Genomic DNA, 21,029 nt, shown 5'->3' with positions numbered 1-21,029 from the left:
TCGGTTTAAAAAAAAAAAACAGAACAAATCAGAACAAATTCTGATTTTATTTATTGTCAAAAGTATGCATAATGTTGTGTTAATTCCACAACAAGAGATATGTAATGTTAATTACCTGAAATTATTCAATTTTTGGGGGGGGGGAAACCCTGCATATATCGGTATCGGTTGATATCGGTATCGGAAATTAAGAGTTGGACAATATCGGTATAGGTAAAAAAGACAATATCGAGCATCCCTAATTTGAATCCAATCTAGTTTTCCCTATCAACCGGTAATCACAAACAAACCAGACATACAGCACACAGAGCATGTGAGGCAGTAAAACTGTAAACATGTAGCAACCATCTGGGCCCTATTCCCCGTACCTGGTTCAACTAAGTCGATCAAAAGTCCCATTATCCAGATTCAATTAACCCAATGTTTGAATCCGTGCTTTCCTTGTTCCTCGAACGCTGATTCAGTCTCGTTAATTCGAACCAGACTTGATGCTCAGGATAAGTGCGCACGGCCGCCTCAGCTGAAAAGAGAGCAGGTGTCGATCGCAGAAATCCTGATTTTCTAACGGCATTGATTGATTGATTTAAAACTTTATTAACAGATGGCAGAATGGGTACAATACAGTACGGCTCAATAGCCTCAACGACAAGTTAAATGCATAATCTATAGGCTAATTTTAAGTCCCTCATTAGCCCAATCAATCAGATTATATTTCTTTAAATGTGCTGCTGGCAGTAGGCTTAATGGAATGAATAATCAAATGAGATCTTGCTAGCGAAAATAATTGGTTCAACTCTTTCAGAATAAGGATAAAAACAAGCCCAAATAGTATATCTAATTGATACGAATTATATTATGAGTATATCTGTACTGTATGTGCTTAGGTATTATGTACTATATAAATATTATACATGGTTCCCAAAGAGAGGCTTGGAGGGAGGCTTGCAGTTACACTATTAATCAGGTTTTAATCTGTTTCGGACATAATCCATACATGCATTGAATTGATTAACCTTTGGTTTATACCAGTGACACGCACCTCATGTTCATCATCAGATAACAGTGCTTGAAAATTCATTCATCAAAAACGTCAAAGGCTCATTCAATTTATCAAGTCACATCACGTCATCAAATCCATCAAACAGCGCATCTCCTCATATATTTTAAACCCAGTTACAATATCACAATAACGTGTGACACTGTCACGGTGACAGTGATACAATTAAACAATCCACAGATTCAGATTCCTCATAATTCATATCCACAATCCGCGCATAGACGCTTCAATATGCTTGAATGAAACACAATCCGGGTGCTCCGTTAAGCAAATACACAGCAAAGAATATTAAACTAATCAGAGCCAAACGCCCGATAGGTTTCATTCATTAAAAATATCCCTGCGGGATTCACATTTGCAATGATCCGTTTAGTCCGTTATTAAAATAACTGTGTGTTGCGACGCGCAAGCGCTGTATCCGTATAACTATGACGTGCATTATATGACAAAATAAATTCATAGGCTGAATATGATTTATTATCAGCATTTTAAGTCTATTATTTTACATTTCAAAAGCCCCCTCTAGCAAAACGAAGCACAAAAACATAATTCAGAATGGTATAATGGGATCTAGACTGAGAATTATTTCAGGAAGGGAGCTGGCATTTCTTTGCGAGGGTGTGGCCATGGTTCATCCAGCTAACTGAACTTAACCCTGCTCCGGAGCAGGTTCAAACATTCTGATCTGTTACCATAGCGACTTAGACAATCCGACGTCGGGGAACGGAAAGGTCTGGCTTAAAGGAAAACTCCAACATTTTGGGAAATTAGCTTATTTAACATCTTCCCTGGAGTTAGACAAGAAGATACATACCTTTTTTGTCTCTGTGCGTGCATTTAGCTTTGGGAACAGTCGCTCCGTTAGCGTAGCTTAGCTTCATCACTGGAAGTGAGGGAGGACAGTAGCCTGACGTTCCCTACAGGTTTGTTGATATTCTCATTCCTTCAAAGGATCCGAACCGATTGAAGTTTATGGATACCATGACTTAAAATCCTCTTACCTTGACGATTAAAAGCCTCCCCAATTTAGAAAACAGTAATCCAATGGCTGGTATTGATAATATAATACTAACTGCTGCACGCTCGGAACTAACCGGAGCTAACACAGAACAGGATGGTAAAGCAAATATAATGACTTCCTTTCTGGGGTTTTCAAAATAAAAGTGCAATGTTTATAGCAGCGGAAAATGTTTATTTTGTACATTATCTAACGTTAACACGAACCTAAACTAACTTTAGGTTAGTTGTAACTAGGGATGCTCGATATTGGCTTTTTTACCGATACCGATATTCCGATATTGTCCAACTCTTAATTTCCGATACCGATATCAACCGATACCGATATATGCAGGGTTTCCCCCCCAAAAAAACGGAATAATTTCAGGTAACTAATAATTTCACTGTATGCAATATTGTTATTGTTACAAAGGGTCAGATTAAACCGAATATATATATTTATTGCCTGAGATCCCATGTATAATATTTGTATATCGTTTGATATCCCTTGTGTATTCTTTGTACATATATACGGAATATCCCTTTAGTCTACAGGACAGACCATAATATTCGTTCTCCTATTGGAAGCGATCCCCTGGCGCCAGTGCCTTACCCCCTCGAGCTGACTTCAAAGGTGCCGACGAGATATGTCTGTACATGCCCAGCTTCTGCCCATGAATACGGCTACTGAAATACGAATGGTACTTTTGTTCACCGTGCACATAAATAGGGCGCAAGAAATGTAGAACTCCTCTTAGTCCCTTGTCCCGTTCAGTCTCGTTCAGTTCCAGTTATCCAAGTGACGTCTCTCCCCACTACGCAACGTGGGCAGAGTAGGGCTCGCATCGCCCCAAGATAGAGTCTCGTGTTATCCTAGTACGTTGGTTTAACGTATCGTTCGCTCCTTACTAGTAAAGGCCTTCATTACGAGTCAAAGACCACGTGAAGTGGGTAATTGTGCGTCTACATAGAGCACTTATAGCCGCGTACTAATAGGATAGTAACGTCAAGTTCAACCGTGCACTACCGCGCACCACGGAGGATTTACACCCCGCCAGCAGTGCCACTTTCCGGCAAGGATTATTATTCTTCATTGCTTTGACCAAGCTGCTGGAGCAGAGAACCGCCTACCCCACTGCTACTGTGGGATCTACACCTGCCCGTGAAGACATCACTCAAGCCCGTCTCTGTCGTACCAGAGGCTCCACGGCTTTCACCTGCACGGCGCGCACCCTGGGACCAGGCTACTTTCCCCGCTGACATAGGGGTGATATCGCCTCCGTGGACCATTGACTTTCATAGAGCATTGCCCCCCCCTGCTGGCTTACAACCGGTAGTACACCCCTTTCCCAGAGTACCATAGAGATAATCCTTAATATTCAGTATTGACTTGCCTACGCACATTCTTTGCCTTATAAGCGCAACTAAGTAATACTATTTGATGTAATATCATATTCTTTTATGTAATAAATATTCGAAACGAGTATTTGTGTGGAAACCGTGTTATTGTGGAAGTGTTCTAATCTAATATACCTTTGTACGGTATTGGCCAGTAATGTACAGGACGGTAGTAGTTTAATGATACTAGTACTTGATTAATACAGTCAGGGAATTGTACCCCTCAGTTACAGTTATTGTTTTTTATTTTTTTTAAACCGATACCGATATTTTCCGATATCACATTTTACTGCCGATATCGGCCGATAATATCGGTCGGCCGATAATATCGGACATCCCTAGTTGTAACGTTAGTTTAGGTTCGTGTTAACGTTAGATAATGTACAAAATAAACGTTTTCCGCTGCTATAAACGTCGCACTTTTATTTTGAAAACCCCAGAAAGGAAGTCATTATATTTGCTTTACCATCCTGTTCTGTGTTAGCTCCGGTTAGCTCCGAGCGTCCAGTAGTTAGTAGTATATTATAAATACCAGCCATTGGATTACTGTTTTCTAAATTGGGGAGGCTTTTAATCGTCAAGGTAAGAGGATTTTAAGTCATGGTATCCATAAACTTCAATCGGTTCGGATCCTTTGAAGGAATGAGAATATCAACAAACCTGTAGGGAACGTCAGGCTACTGTCCTCCCTCACTTCCAGTGATGAAGCTAAGCTATGCTAACGGAGCGACTGTTCCCAAAGCTAAATGCACGCACAGAGACAAAAAAGGTATGTATCTTCTTGTCTAACTCCAGGGAAGATGTTAAATAAGCTAATTTCCCAAAATGTTGGAGTTTTCCTTTAAGTCAAGCTATCCTGAAAATTATCCGGCAAACTCAGTTAGCCAGGTACGGGGAATAGGGCCCTGGTTCCACACTGACCTGAATGCTCTTCCCGATCTCCTCCACCACTCTGTTCTGGATGCTGGCTTCACACAGGATGTAGTCTGGAGCGATGCACGTCTGACCGCAGTTAACAAACTTCCCCCATGTGATACGACTGTGTGGATACAGACATAGCAGAAGTCAATCTTATGATTCAATTTCATGGTTCACAATGTTAGAATAACATTATCAATCCCAGGGAGATTAGTTGAGAAAAGGCTCTTTGTTGGATTGTGGCCTCTGCCTTAAAGCAGCTACAAGGAGAATCTTCAACAAAATATATCGTTGTCTTATCGGTTGCGATACGGTCATATATGAAAAGTAAACAAATGAGACCATTGCTGAATCAATTTGTAGTGTAATGCTTGCCATCGGTGAACGTTGAAAATAATGTTTGTTGATAAAGCAAGTTTTGTTTGGAAAGGCTTCCTTTGAGCCGTAAGGTCTTCAGCAGAGCGTCATGGATCCCGTCTGGACACACAATATCTCACGCTGACGTTACAGTCTTTTTGGTCTCAACATGTCTCTGCAGTAATCCTGCCCAGGTATATGGACAACGAATCTACAATGATATCTTCATGTCAAAATCTTCATAGTAGCTGCTTGAACTGTTCTTAGTTTTTCCAAAATATTGCCCGAGAACAGATAACGTCATCATGATGCATTCAATCCCAAAACAATAAGAACAGCTACAATAAGAACAGCTACAATAAGAGCAGCTACAATAAGAGCAGCTACGATAAGAACAGCTACTATATGAACAGCTACAATAAGAGCAGCTACGATAAGAACAGCTACTATATGAACAGCTACGATAAGAACAGCTACAACAAGAGCAGCTACGATAACAGCTACGATAAGAGCAGCTACGATAAGAACAGCTATGATAAAAAAAAGGAATAAAAAGATTTGATCATAAAAAGAACAGCTACGATAAGAGCAGCTACGATAAGAACAGCTACGATAAGAGCAGCTACAACAAGAGCAGCTACGACAAGAGCAGCTACGACAAGAGCAGCTACGATAAGAACAGCTACAATAAGAACAGCTACAATAAGAACAGCTACAATAAGAGCAGCTACGATAAGAGCAGCTACGATAAGAACAGCTACAATAAGAACAGCTACGATAAGAACAGCTACAATAAGAGCAGCTATAATAAGAGCAGCTACGATAAGAGCAGCTACGATAAGAGCAGCTACGATAAGAACAGCTACGATAAGAGCAGCTACAATAACAGCTACAACAAGAGCAGCTACGATAAGAACAGCTACAATAAAAACAGCTACAATAAAAGCAGCTACGATAAGAACAGCTACGATAAGAACAGCTACGATAAGAACAGCTACGATAAGAACAGCTACGATAAGAACAGCTACAATAAGAGCAGCTACGATAAGAGCAGCTACGATAAGAACAGCTACGATAAGAACAGCTACGATAAGAACAGCTACGATAAGAACAGCTACGATAAGAACAGCTACGATAAGAGCAGCTACGATAAGAGCAGCTACGACAAGAGCAGCTACGATAAGAACAGCTACGATAAGAACAGCTACGATAAGAACAGCTACGATAAGAGCAGCTACAATAAGAGCAGCTACGATAAGAGCAGCTATGATAAGAGCAGCTACGATAAGAACAGCTACGTTAAGAACAGCTACGATAAGAACAGCTACGATAAGAACAGCTACGATAAGAGCAGCTACAACAAGAGCAGCTACGATAAGAGCAGCTACGATAAGAGCAGCTACGATAAGAGCAGCTACAATAAGAACAGCTACGATAACAGCTATGATAAGAGCAGCTACGATAAGAGCAGCTACGATAAGAGCAGCTACGATAAGAGCAGCTACGATAAGAACAGCTACGATAAGAACAGCTACGATAAGAACAGCTACGATAAGAACAGCTACGATAAGAGCAGCTACGATAAGAGCAGCTACAACAAGAGCAGCTACGATAAGAGCAGCTACGATAAGAGCAGCTACGATAAGAGCAGCTACGATAGAAACAGCTAGAACAAGAGCAGCTACGATAAGAACAGCTACAACAAGAGCAGCTACGATAGAAACAGCTATGATAAGAACAGCTACGATAAGAACAGCTACGATAAGAGCAGCTACGATAAGAGCAGCTACGATAAGAACAGCTACGATAAGAACAGCTACGATAAGAACAGCTACGATAAGAACAGCTACGATAAGAGCAGCTACGATAAGAGCAGCTACGATAAGAGCAGCTACGATAAGAGCAGCTACAACAAGAGCAGCTACGATAAGAGCAGCTACGATAAGAGCAGCTACGATAAGAGCAGCTACGATAAGAGCAGCTACGATAGAAACAGCTAGAACAAGAGCAGCTACGATAAGAACAGCTACAACAAGAGCAGCTACGATAGAAACAGCTACGATAAGAACAGCTACGATAAGAACAGCTACGATAAGAACAGCTACGATAAGAGCAGCTACGATAAGAGCAGCTACGATAAGAGCAGCTACGATAAGAACAGCTACGATAAGAACAGCTACGATAAGAGCAGCTACGATAAGAGCAGCTACGATAAGAGCAGCTACGATAAGAGCAGCTACGATAAGAGCAGCTACGATAGAAACAGCTACGATAAGAACAGCTACGATAAGAGCAGCTACGATAAGAACAGCTACGATAAGAGCAGCTACGATAGAAACAGCTACGATAAGAACAGCTACGATAAGAACAGCTACGATAAGAACAGCTACGATAAGAGCAGCTACGATAAGAGCAGCTACGATAAGAACAGCTACGATAAGAACAGCTACGATAAGAACAGCTACGATAAGAACAGCTACGATAAGAACAGCTACGATAAGAACAGCTACGATAAGAGCAGCTACGATAAGAGCAGCTACGATAAGAGCAGCTACGATAAGAGCAGCTACGATAAGAGCAGCTACAACAAGAGCAGCTACGATAAGAGCAGCTACGATAAGAGCAGCTACGATAAGAGCAGCTACGATAAGAGCAGCTACGATAAGAGCAGCTACGATAAGAGCAGCTACGATAGAAACAGCTAGAACAAGAGCAGCTACGATAAGAATAGCTACAACAAGAGCAGCTACGATAGAAACAGCTACGATAAGAACAGCTACGATAAGAACAGCTACGATAAGAACAGCTACGATAAGAACAGCTACGATAAGAGCAGCTACGATAAGAACAGCTACGATAAGAACAGCTACGATAAGAACAGCTATGATAAGAACAGCTACGATAAGAGCAGCTACGATAAGAGCAGCTACGATAAGAGCAGCTACGATAAGAGCAGCTACGATAGAAACAGCTACGATAAGAACAGCTACGATAAGAGCAGCTACGATAAGAGCAGCTACGATAAGAGCAGCTACGATAGAAACAGCTAGAACAAGAGCAGCTACGATAAGAACAGCTACAACAAGAGCAGCTACGATAGAAACAGCTACGATAAGAACAGCTACGATAAGAACAGCTACGATAAGAACAGCTATAAGAGCAGCTACGATAAGAACAGCTACGATAGAAACAGCTACGATAAGAACAGCTACGATAAGAGCAGCTACGATAGAAACAGCTACGATAAGAACAGCTACGATAAGAGCAGCTACGATAGAAACAGCTACGATAAGAACAGCTACGATAAGAACAGCTACGATAAGAGCAGCTACGATAAGAGCAGCGCTACACTACATTGTACCTTCCCACTCACCGACAGGCGATAGTGAGGTCACAGTTCTTGTCGACGTAACAGGGGCTCTTTCCTCCCAGCTCCAGGGTGACTGGGGTGAGGTGAAGTGCAGCCGCCTGCATCACCATCCGGCCCACACTGCTGCTCCCCGTGAAGAAGATGTGGTCGAACCGCTGCTTCAACAGCTCCTGGGTCTCTGACGCTCCGCCCGTCACCACTGGGTAGAGCTCCTAGAGGGGGTGCATGCAGTCATTACACACCTGCAATCTATTTACTACCTCATTATGCACTACATCTCTACCTCATTATGCACTACATCTCTACCTCATTATTCACTACATCTCTACCTCATTATTCACTACATCTCTACCTCATTATTCACTCATCTCTACTCTCACTGAACTCTCCACACACAAGGACACACACAACACACACACTGTACACGCTCACACACTAGCAGCCACTTTAACATGAGTACACACACACTCATGCTGCACACGCTCACACTTATGGCCACTTTACAAAAGGAAAGGTCACTTTAAGAATAGTATAGTATAACTTGAGATTGTATAATCTTGTTTATCACACCTTGCTCTGAGGTGCGTTGCTGTGTATGAATGTCTGTTCTATATACACCGTATTTCATTAATTTGATCTCGCTCTGAGAGACAGACCCTTCTCAATCTAGCAACAATATGTCCTCATGCACCGAGAGAAAGAGGGAGAATAGATTATTATGTATGTTGGTGTAGGTATGTTGATCTTAAAGGTAATTAATTTTGTATAAATAAATATAACCTATACTAGTTGTGTCTCACGTTGTATTGGTTTGCCCTCTTGTGGACATAATGCGCAATAATAGATGTTCAAATGGTTCAAACCCATGTGTTGTTGTTTTTTAGAAGGAATAGTCGAATGTCATTCAGCCCTAGACTGTCCAACAAGATAAGCAGAGGAGATCACGGTCACCTTGTCCAGGTAGAGAGGGAGCAACTCTTCCATAACGCTGGCCGAGTGGAGGCTGACTTCCGATGGCTTTATTATGGCTGCATTACCTGGAGCATCAGAGAATAAAGCAGGAGATTAGATCATGGAATGATACCACAGTGAGTTATTGCAGTTTTTTCTGGACAAACTGGGCAGGAATATATGACGCACAACTGCAGGACACATTGCTAATCTTTAACAAGTGAATGAAGCAGATTTTTAAATCAAAACAGTATATTTAATAGCCACACTTTTACAATACTTAGGGTTTGCTCCAAAAAAGTAAAGATAATAATAATAATAATAATAATAATAATAATAATAATAATAATAATAATAATAATAATAATAATAATAATAATAATAATAATAATAATAATAATAATAATAATAATAATAATAATAATAAACCATAAATCCAAACACAAATGAGTACTTAAATTTCCCCTTAAGTTTTCTTTTGGCAGATACAATATCGAGAATCAAAACAATGCTTATTAGCATCTTGATAATGATTAAGCTAGATTGTGGATCATTAAACATCAGATAATCAATAAATCCAGAGATAACAAGCAAATAAGGCAACATCATTGCAGTGAGCCAATCATGATTCAAATCAACATCAGTGCCTGATGCCTATCATACTAGTTTATACTAGAGCCCGACTCATACTGGATGTTTGGGGGTGATGCCGATAGCGATATTAGGGAGTAAAATATTGTGATATCTCAGCCGATATATAAATTTATTATTATTTGTATTTTTTTATGTAGTCTCACACCTTACTTATTCCACCTGCCATATATATAATTTTTTATTTACTACATGAACTGAATTATATTTGAGCTGGAACTAGTTTGCATTGCATGTTTTATTCCATACTAAATATTCACTAATGATGAATTTATCTTTATATATTTAGGTGATAGGTAGGTATATTTAAAACAACATAATGAGTGAAGTCACTGGCAAAAACGTTTGATGTCCTCTGATTGATTGCAGAATGGGTACAATACAGTACAGCTCAATACACAGCTGTAGGCGGAGTGGGAGAAACTGTACATTGAAATATCGACAAAACCTTACTTGGTCCCAAGAAGAGGGTCTTGTGTATTATTGGGTTAGGACATTTACTGTACATTGGAGGGGGTTGGGTTAGGACATTTACAGGGGCCAGTTTCGAATTGCAGTCTCCCGTAGGTGCTCTTTGAGAGTGTTTTTGAAAGTGGGTAGTGATTCACATTCCTTTACAGCTTTGGGTAGGGCGTTCCACATTGATGTGGCATAATTGTGAAACGTGTTTAGTCCCTTGTTTGAGCCGAATCTGGGTTTTACATGATTTGTGGAGCTCCCTCTGGTGTTGTGGTCGTGGTATTCACTGACCTTTGGGAAGTATTTTGACATGTACATGGGTACCTTAGTCGTGTAGTGTATCTTGTAGACAAGGCCCATTGCAAGTTGCTGTACTCTGTCGTCTACTCTATAAGCCATCCTAGGTAGTCAAAGTGGGCAGGGGTGAGGTGGGTTCTAGGAGTAAGGTCAAGTAGTAGTCATGTCCAGTTTGTTTTGTGATGTTTGTAATCTTGTTTTTAGCACCTTTGAGGCTACTAACTCTCTACTAACTTTAAACCATGTACTCTCTACTCCAAGCTAAATGTCTGATGTCCTCTACTAACGTTAAACCATGTACTCTCTACTGTCTCAAGCTAGACAGTGCTGCTGAGAGTAGTGTAAACAGTGACTGACTGTGAGTATTATGACCGAGTTATATGTAGCATTTTTCTCTGCATTATATTCTGTAAAACAAAACAAAAAAAAGGTTTTAATATCAGCACCTATCAGCCGATACAATCGGTCAATTAATCGGTCAGGCTATAATGTTTGGACTTGTTTTTTTACAACTGAAATAAAATGTTTGTTATTACAGAGAGAGGTAAAGTACTGAAAAAAAAAGGCACCGTTGGGTACCAGTACCGAATCCCAGGTACCAGTTATAATGTGAACGGTACCACCAACCAAGATCCATATACAGTCTACCCCCTCAATCCCAACGCAACAGCAAGAGTCAAAAGGTACGATACCTGCAGCGATAGCGGCCACCAGTGGTTGGAGAGTGACCGCCCAGGGGTAGTTCCACGCCCCTATGATGAGCACCACTCCCAGAGGCTCTGGCTGGATGTACACCTCGTCTGATATGGTGAGAAAGTTCTTCTCCACCGGGCGAGGTGCCGCCCACTCCGCCAGCTTCCCTACGGCCAGGTTGATCTCCCCCTCCAGACCCATGGTCTCGAACAGCTCCGTTGCATATTCACTCTGAAGACGGGAAACAGCCACCAGCAATCAATCAGCAAACTATCAAAATACAACCGAGACCGAGAGCAACGAGGAAAGGTAAGGAAGTCACGGATGCTGTAGATACAGATAGATCTGTGAGTGTGGATAGTAGGGGTTGGGGAAAGAAAATCGATACAGCAATATTTAGTGAGATTTTGCGATATTATAAATCGATACAGTGACGCCAATTCTCAATATTTGTAAACAAAAGAAAAATAATAATAATAATTTCTCAGACATTTCTTTCACAGAATGAGACATCCAAAATGAAAAAATAACAAGAATATTGATAGGCTGCTCCATCCTCTGCTGACCTACAGTATGCAAAATTATTGGAATTAGCTTCAATGAGGTTCAATGAGGCAAGAAGGATTATTATACCAAATTATTGGATACAAATAAAAATAATGTTAAAGGAATATGGGACATATTAAATAGTATTATTAGAAATAAACCAACCAACCTAGCTTACCCCGACTATTTTACAGAAAAGGACAGAAAGATTACTCGTATAAATGAGGTAGTGGATGGGTTTAACAACTTTTTTGTTGATGTGGGACCAAAACTAGCCAATGAAATAGTCAACACTGGGAAGAGTTTTGCGGTGGAAGATTGTGGAGAAAGAAACCCTGCTTCAATATCTCTGGGATCTGTGGAGAAAGAGGACATTATTGAGATGGTAAACAAATGCATGAATAAAACCTCCACAGATGGGGATGACATTGATATGTCTCTGGTAAAAAATATTATTCAAGGAATTGTGGAGCCACTATCTCATATATTCAATTTGTCGTTCAAAATGGGAGCATTCCCTCAAAAAAATTTAAATGGCAAAGGTTATACCATTATTTAAAGCTGGAGACAAGCATTTGTTTACCAATTATGGTATCCCTGCTATCACAGTTCTCAAAGATACTCGAAAAACTATATGTTGCAAGATTAGACACTTTCATTGAAAAACATAATCTCCTAATGGACAGCCAGTATGGTTTTAGAACAGCTAGATCTACCTCCATGGCATTAATGGAGCTTGTAGAGGAAATAATGGACGGTATAGAGAGAAAGAAATATGCATTAGGAATATTCATTGACCTAAAAAAAGCTTTTGATACAATAGATCATGAGATTTTACTGAAAAAGATGGACAGGTTTGGTGTCAGAGGGGTTGCTCTAGACTGGCTGAAAAGCTATATTAGTAACAGGCAGCAATTTGTTCTGATGGGTCAGCACAAGTCACAATGCTTAAACATTACCTGTGGTGTTCCACAGGGGTCAGTATTGGGACCCAAATTGTTCATTTTATACATAAATTATATATGTAAAGTATCTACATACTGAAACTTGTTGTCTTTGCGGATGACACAAACATTTTATGTTCGGGGGATGACCTTCAGCAGCTTTTAGAAGTGGCAAACATAGAAATGGACAAATTAAAAGGTTGGTTCAAAACAAATAAGTTATCACTCAATTTGAAAAAAACCAACTTCATGATATTTGGAAATTGTAAAATAATCACTGATCCTCAACTGAAAATTGATAATGTAAAAATTTAGAGAGTATATACAAACAAGTTTCTAGGGGTCTTAATAGACCACAAACTCTGCTGGAAACCCCATATAAAATATTTGTGTTCAAAGTTAGCGAGAAGTATTGGTATACTGGGCAAGACTAGATATATCCTTAATCAGAAAACTCTATATACATTATATTGCACACTCATTGTACCATATCTATCATATTGTGTTGAAATCTGGGGAAATACTTATAAAAGCTACTTACAAAAGATATGCACACTGCAAAAAAGAGCCATACGGATAGTACATCACGGTAGATATTTAGATCACACAAATAGTCTGTTTGTAAGCAGTCAAACATTAAAATTCATGGACTTAATCAAATTCAAATCTGCACAAATTATGTTTCTGGCAATAAAAAACAAATTACCAAGCAACATTCAAAAAATGTTCACGGCTAGAGTGTTTATAATTTTAGAGGGACATTAGCTTTAAAGCAACCTACGGTACGTACAACTCTTAAACGTATGTGCATTGCAGTTTGTGGGGTATCACTCTGGAATGGTCTGGATGCGAATATAAAATTAAGCAAAAATATCAATACATTTAAAGGTAGCTATAAACAAGCACTTATGGACACATAGAGAAGAGCTTGAGCAGTAATGTGACCCTATTCTTTTTTCTCATTTGGATATTTGGATATATAAAAAAAACTGTACTTTTATTTTATTTTTTATTATTGGTTATATTATTTTTATTTTTATTAAATTATAATGTCAAATATTGTAAGGAAGGGGCAGGGCTTGATAAGTTGTTTTACTTCCCCCTGTTCCTTCTCGAACACTTATTGTATGGAAATAGTCTTTGACTATTTACCTTTTTGTTTTTTAAACTTGTTTTATGTTTCTATGTTCGAGACAAATAAAAATCAAATCAAATCAAAGAGGTGAACCGACTGAAAACATTATATTAGACAAAAACAGATGGTGTGTATTTCTATTGCAGATGGTAACACAGTTTTCCGTTGGGGACATAATTAATAGTTAAGATAAGATAAGATATTCCTTTATCGATCCCCTTGGGGAAATTCAGGATTCAGTTAATAATCAAGTTGTGGTCAGTGTGTTAGAGAGGCACTATGCAATTTGTTGTTGTACATCGTTTCATGTCCAACTGGCCAGTTTGTGACGCACGCTAAATAATCTGAAACGCTTTCATGTCGATTCTGTGAATAAATACATAATTCCTGATTTTTTCTTTTTATAGTCTGGTCCGCTAGCGTTAGCAAAGACAGCAGCCAGCTAGCTCGCTTGTTGGATTATCTCACGTTCGCTATGAAGTGAAAACAAAACCGTACGTTAACACTTTAACTGCCGAAAACGCCGGAACTCGTCATTCCCCGCCATGCTCAAGTTGCCGCGGACGCCGGAACTCGTCTTTGATATCAATATTTCAAAAATCTGTGATCGGAATCATATTTTCCATTCGGAGCCCTTGGCACACATTTCTGATCTCCTCTCAATCCTCTAGCGGTTCAAGAGCGCCATCTGGTGGCCGATCGGCAGTGCAGGAGACTCAGGACTAAAATTAAGTAATGATTTGTCCTTTGTTGTAGTTGTTCTGATGCATGTGGTATGTTGCTGTAAATAGACATATTGTTATTGTTTCTACATTTTTTTTCTAGTTTTTTTTTTATACATTGTGTATCGCCATCTAGTGGTCACACTTTGTATTTGCCACCTCTGAGTTCACTGGCTTCCTGTTCAGGTGTTTGTTTACTAAAGTCAGATGTGCCAAGGTCTATGCCCTGAACAAGGGCGTTTGTGCCTCCAAGCGTGGGTTGTAATCTGTTTTAACACTCACATCTTGCTATGTTTTTAAGGATTTCGCCATGAAACAGCAGTCATAATTAAGGCTTTTTAAGTCTTTGGTCAGAAGAGTGCCTTGGACCTTTTTTCTCTTTTTGCCAACAGTTGAGGAGCAAGCTGAGTGATTGATCACATAAACCATATAAACCCAGAGCTAGTCTTCATCTTCAGCCATATAAACCCAGTGCTAGTCTTCAGCCATATAAACCCAGAGCTAGTCTTCAGCCATATAAACCCAGTGCTAGTCTTCAGCCATATAAACCCAGTGCTAGTCTTCAGCCATATAAACCCAGTGCTAGTCTTCAGCCATATAAACCCAGAGCTAGTCTTCAGCCATATAAACCCAGTGCTAGTCTTCAGCCATATAAACCCAGTGCTAGTCTTCAGCCATATAAACCCAGAGCTAGTCTTCAGCCATATAAACCCAGTGCTAGTCTTCAGCCATATAAACCCAGAGCTAGTCTTCATCTTCAGCCATATAAACCCAGTACTAGTCTTCAGCCATATAAACCCAGAGCTAGTCTTCAGCCATATAAACCCAGTGCTAGTCTTCAGCCATATAAACCCAGTGCTAGTCTTCAGCCATATAAACCCAGTGCTAGTCTTCAGCCATATAAACCCAGTGCTAGTCTTCAGCCATATAAACCCAGAGCTAGTCTTCAGCCATATAAACCCAGTACTAGTCTTCAGCCATATAAACCCAGTGCTAGTCTTCATCTTCAGCCATATAAACCCAGTGCTAGTCTTCAGCCATATAAACCCAGTGCTAGTCTTCAGCCATATAAACCCAGTGCTAGTCTTCAGCCATATAAACCTAGTGCTAGTCTTCAGCCATATAAACCCAGTGCTAGTCTTCAGCCATATAAACCCAGTGCTAGTCTTCAGCCATATAAACCCAGTGCTAGTCTTCAGCCACAGTGAACATCACAACTCCGAATGATAATCACTATATATGGTTAGACAGCACAAGGAGGTAATATATTAACCCTTTCACTACCACACTACAAAGTGTCGGTTAACCGTCTGTAGTGTGGTAGTGAAAGGATTAACATTCTGTAGTGTGGTAGTGAAAGCGTTAACCCGTCGCTTTGTAGTGTGGTAGTGAAAGTGTTAACCCTTTGTAGTGTGGTAGTGAAAGAATGAAAGGTTCCATGTCTTATAAATTGCCTTTTCCAGTGTTTAGCATTGTTTTCTAGCAATGAGGGTTTGTATCAATGGGGTTTGTGTCTCTAATTCTCATTTTGGCAGATTGCTCCAATTCAGTTGAGACAATTTCCTCCCCCAGTGAACTAAGCCATTCTGATTTGACTCGCGATCCTACGTAGCAAGGAGCTGATAACTAACGCCCTCTCTATGGTTGTAACAACAGAGCGAGTGGAAATACTGACACTTCCTCAAACGGGTTGACGTGCGCGGGTGCCGACAGAATCAACAATTCGCTCAACAACGGAGCAGTGGGAATAATGCGGAAGCGGTCTCCCTGTCCCTGACTCTCCCTCCACGGTCCACCTGCAGCATTTTACACACAATCGCAGTCGAGCCACTCACACAGACACGCACACGGAGCAATGTATCCTCTCTCTCGCTCGTTCTCTCATATACATGTATCACGCTGTGTGGGTGACTGTCACTCAAAGCGCTTATGCGCGGAGCCCAGCCCAAAACAGCTTGAAATCTTGAAGTGGAAAAATGCTGCTTTAGAGTACTTGATTAGAAATACAAAACAATGCGGCTAGGTGGTGCAGTGGGCAAGGCGCTCACCACAAATGCAGGAGACGCTGGGTTCGAGCCCAGCTCTCCGCATTGCTATCAGCTTGGCTGGTCGTTCATACTAATACAATTGGCAGTATTAGGGGGTGGGAAGCTGATGGGTGGGGATCGGACGTTGTGGACAGCGACTCCTACAGGTCGGTTGGTGCGCCTGTGCAGCAGAATCAGGAAGCGACGGGGGCGACGTGCCCTCCAAACGCAGACCCCCGACGGTGAGATCGTGCTGTGCAGGTGAAAAGATGCGACTGCTGCTTCCTCGAGTACCAGAGGGGACACGTGATGTAAGGCTTAGTCCACATTGCAGCCGGCTTGTGGGAGGCATGGCCTAACAACGTTCGAGACAGGGGAGGGTAGAATTGGACGATACGAAATTGGGATGGGAGAAAAATAGAAAATGGGAGAAAAAGTAGATAAAAAAAAGAAATACAAAACAATGAATTTTTTGGAAAAAAACTTTACAGATGTGTTCCATAGACTCACAGGAATTGTGTAAAGTTGCCCAAATATTGAAAGGAATAGCAAGACACAGGACCTTTAACATTCTGTAGTGTGGTAGTGAAAGCGTTAACCCTTTGTAGTGTGGTAATGAAAGGGTTAACAGAAGACTTCCCTGTGCTGTCTAACCGGCATTGCTGTTGTTGGTTAGCCTAGAGATACATCTCTCTCTCCAACACTGGAATGCAAGCAGTATAGTGAAGGAAGGGCTGGAGAAGCAGAGGTGGAAAGGAGTGTACAGTAGTTCCACGGGGACAAGAGGGGTGTATACTGGGCCTGGGGGTCAAAGGGCTGGGGAAGCAGAGGTGGAAAGGAGTACAGTAGTTCCACGGCACGGCTCCCTCCTATCTGTCCGAGCTCTTGCACCGCCACACCCCCCACCGATCCCTCAGATCAGCTGACCAGCTGCTATTTGTGGTACCCAGAACCAGGCTCAAGACTAGGGGAGACAGAGCTTTCGCTTTCTCCACCGCAGCGCCTAGATTGTGGAACAGCCTCCCCAGACCGCGCAGGCTTTTAAATCACTCTTGAAAACCTACCTGTTCTCCTTGGCCTTCCCCCCTACTTAATCACCACTAGACCCCTGGCCCTTCTATCCTCTTTGTTTTACTGTGTCCTACCAGTTTTTATTGCTTTCATTGCTTTATTATGTTTTTAATCCTATATCTTGCACCATATTGTTTTGTTTTTGTTGCTTTCATTGCTTTGCTATGTTTTTTTTTATCTTATACCTTGCATCACACTAATTTGTTTTTATCAACTTGCTTGTGAAGCACTTTGGTGTCAGCTGCCGCTGCCTGTAAATGTGCTATATAAATAAAACTGACTTGACTTGACTTCCACAGGGACAAGAGGGGTTTATACTGGGCCTGGGGGTCACCAGAGGGGCAGTTCCACAGGGGAACTTTTATCTAATAAGATTTCAGTCTGTTCCCCTAATTCCAATCATCTTTATTGCATGTATTTATTAAAAAAAAGAATGAAATAGTTTTCAATATTGCGATCACTGTATTGATACAATATCAGCATGCATCATATTGCGGTTATATATATATTTTTCTCCCCACTCCTAGTTTATACCTGCCTAAAGGGTCAACACAAATACAGGTCTGAAAGTGAAAGTAACCCAGGAAGAGATCAGGGGTTGTAGTATTAACACATGACAACGTAATATTCTCACCTAACATGCATGGCAACATTTTTTGCCCTCAGTATGCTAGCGGCGTCTCCGAATGCTGCCCCACCTTGTACAGGTCCTTGTTGACAGCGTGGGCGATCTCCTGCCGCCTCTCCGAGACGAAGCGCTGAAGGCTCTTGAGTTGGTGGATCCTGAACTCCAGAGGTTTGGTCTTGCCCGTCTGGAAGGCCTTCCTCGCTCGCTGCACCTCTACCTGTCCTGTAGACATCTTGAGCAGAAAGACCAGTTGAAAGGTGAGGGCAGTCTGCTCTTCCAAAAGTATGTTGTTATTCCAAAGGAATGTGGGTGTATTAAACACCCACCCCCACACGCATGACACAACAGACCTGACTAGTTCTAAACACAAACCTAGGGCTAGATCCACAAAGAATGGATTGCAAACAGGCTGGATAAGCTGGTCAGGAAGGCCAGTAACGTGGTTGGGGTGGAGCTGGACTCTCTAGCGAGGGTGGCGAAGAGGAGGAGCCTTGCTAAGCTCCAGGCCATCAGGGAAAACCCCACCCACCCACTATACACAGACTTGGCTGACAGGAGGAGCATGTTCAGTGCTAGGCTACAGTAACACTCCCTAAATGTAGCACTGAACGGCACAGAAAGTCCTTCATTCCGACAGCCATCAGACTTTACACTGCATCACTGTGCCTCACTGCATCACTGAGCAGAGTGAAAGTTACCATCTTCCTGGACTTTTACTTAAGTTTTAAAACAACACTGTGCAATATTACACTTACTGTAGACTTCAGTATATTTGTTTTGTTATTCTTATTTGTGACTTTGTTCTGTCTAAATGTTTAATTTAATGTGAGCTATTTGTAGTGTCAAATTTCCCTCGGGATAATTAAAGTATTTCTATTTTATTCTATTATATTCTATAAAATAAGTATAAAACGAGCATCAAATCACATAGTTCTTCACATTAGGATCTAACATCCCAATAGGCCTATTTTTTATTGTTGTATTATTATTATTATTATTATTATTATTATTATTGTTTACACGCTGCAGACAGGTTGAGATAATATAGAACAAATTCACAAGCTTTTATAGAATCACAAACACAGCAGCACCAATCCACATGAGAACTTTCAAAGGGAATTGATACCATTATGACAAGAGCTGACCCACCAGTCGCAGGCAGCAATAAGTTATTATTATAGGTATTATATACCTATTATTATTATTATTATTATTATTATTATTATTATTATTATTATTATTATTATTATTATTATTATTATTATAAGTGAGTAAACACAGAGTGAGACGAATTTAAATACCTCAACAAACGTTCAATGGCTGTATATGGAATACGTGCAAGAAATGGAATATCACCCATTCTAGGGCTAGAGGCTAACAGCTGTTAGCATGTGAAGCATTGCATATTTCTATCGTAGGCTGAGACGATAAATAAAGTGTGTAATGTATCGTTACCTTGCTAGTCAGCCGCACAAATCAACGCTTTTGATAGAATTTAGTCTTCGGTGTTTCCTCGTCTTGCTTTTAAAACAGAAACAAATCACTCTATACTTCTATGTGACAGTCTGCCGACCAGTAAACACGGTGCAGGCTACGCAGCAAGCCGATTGGTTTGTTGATATGTCATTCTAGTAAAACATGTTGGTATGGGCGGAACCAGGGATATTTAAAGGAGTATGCCATAAAAGAAAGTTGCATATCAATGGCCTAGTTACTGTAGTAGTACAGTGTTCCGTTCTATTATAATTATATATTGATTTACCCTATAGATGTGACTACCACCACGACAAGTTGAATAGATTTCATTCGAATCTTTTCAAATTTGCAGTGCACATTTATGACCCCTAACCTCATGTGCCAGATGGGTTGTTTGTTACGCCGCTAAAGCAGAGGTTCCCAAGGTGGGGGTCGCCAGCCGCCGTGGGGGGGGGGGGGGGGGGGGGTCGCCAGATGATTTTTTTTTATGCAGTCAGGCCACTGAACTTAGGCAGTGGTGCAGTCGTGGTCACACGCGGTTACACGCCGTGTTACTAGATGATCAGTACGCTCGCACAAAGATGCGCTCTATCCATTCGTTGTGCGCTAAGTACGCGCGTGCGCGGCGTGTTACCAGTTCCCATATTACGACTGCACCACTGAACTTAGGCCATGGTTACACTGAGGTTTTTGTTTTTGTTTTTGTTGCTGAATGATTACGTTTGCTGTCCTAGAAGCAGACCAGGCCAGTGTTTCTTGTTGCAGCAGCGCAATAGTTAGATAACCTAGATGGGGAACAACCAGGAGATCACTGCAACTCACACACATTGGAGAACTATCTCTTTCGCTCTCTCTCTCTTGCTCTCACACACACACAAAGGGAGCCGCATGTGATTGGCGGAGGCGGGACCCTTACAAAAAACTGCTAATCATTGACACATGCTAGCCTGTAATAATCCCCCCCAAAAAAATCTACTTTGCATTTGATATATTGCAAATATATGCCATCACACACACTGGCATTTAAAGGATTAGAATTATAAAATGAATATGTGGTGTTATGATCAGGGCTGAAGTTGAATAAAAGATTGTATTTTTTTTAGAGCTGGGCCGTTAACGGCATTAACTTGCTGCGTTAACGCCGGACTAGTATCGCGCGATAATATAATTGACGCCGTTAATCTATTACTCAAAGTTGGGTCTGGGACATTAGCTGATGTAGGCCTATACCTGGTCGAACTACTCTGTGTGTGTGTGTGGGGGGGGGGGGGGGGGGGCATGAACACGTCCGAGCGGGGCATGCGTGAAAATAATTACCATATCAAAACATCAG

General features: G+C 41.0%; 1 protein-coding gene across 2 annotated transcripts in view; it reads right to left on the bottom strand.

Annotated features, from left to right (window-relative positions):
• Positions 1 to 19,801, bottom strand: part of LOC311241638 (aldehyde dehydrogenase family 3 member A2-like) — a 36,726-nt gene extending 16,925 nt beyond the window's left edge. For both annotated transcript variants that reach the window (XM_084330514.1, XM_084330515.1), the window contains exons 1-6: positions 19,676 to 19,801; positions 18,291 to 18,452; positions 11,147 to 11,378; positions 9,048 to 9,133; positions 8,100 to 8,308; positions 4,373 to 4,490 (exon numbers count right to left, since the gene is read on the bottom strand). In XM_084330514.1, coding sequence (XP_084186640.1) covers positions 4,373 to 4,490; positions 8,100 to 8,308; positions 9,048 to 9,133; positions 11,147 to 11,378; positions 18,291 to 18,452 — 807 coding nt within the window. In that variant the 5' untranslated portion in view covers positions 19,676 to 19,801. The remainder of the gene's footprint in view (positions 1 to 4,372; positions 4,491 to 8,099; positions 8,309 to 9,047; positions 9,134 to 11,146; positions 11,379 to 18,290; positions 18,453 to 19,675) is intronic.
• Positions 19,802 to 21,029: the final 1,228 nt, after the last annotated feature.

The sequence above is a fragment of the Notolepis coatsorum genome (genome assembly GCF_963971535.1).
Source record: "Notolepis coatsorum genome assembly, chromosome: 1".
Classification (NCBI taxonomy): Eukaryota; Metazoa; Chordata; class Actinopteri; order Aulopiformes; family Paralepididae; genus Notolepis; species Notolepis coatsorum.
The sequence above is the reverse complement of the archived record's forward strand: the minus strand, read 5'-3'. Positions and strand labels throughout refer to the sequence as shown.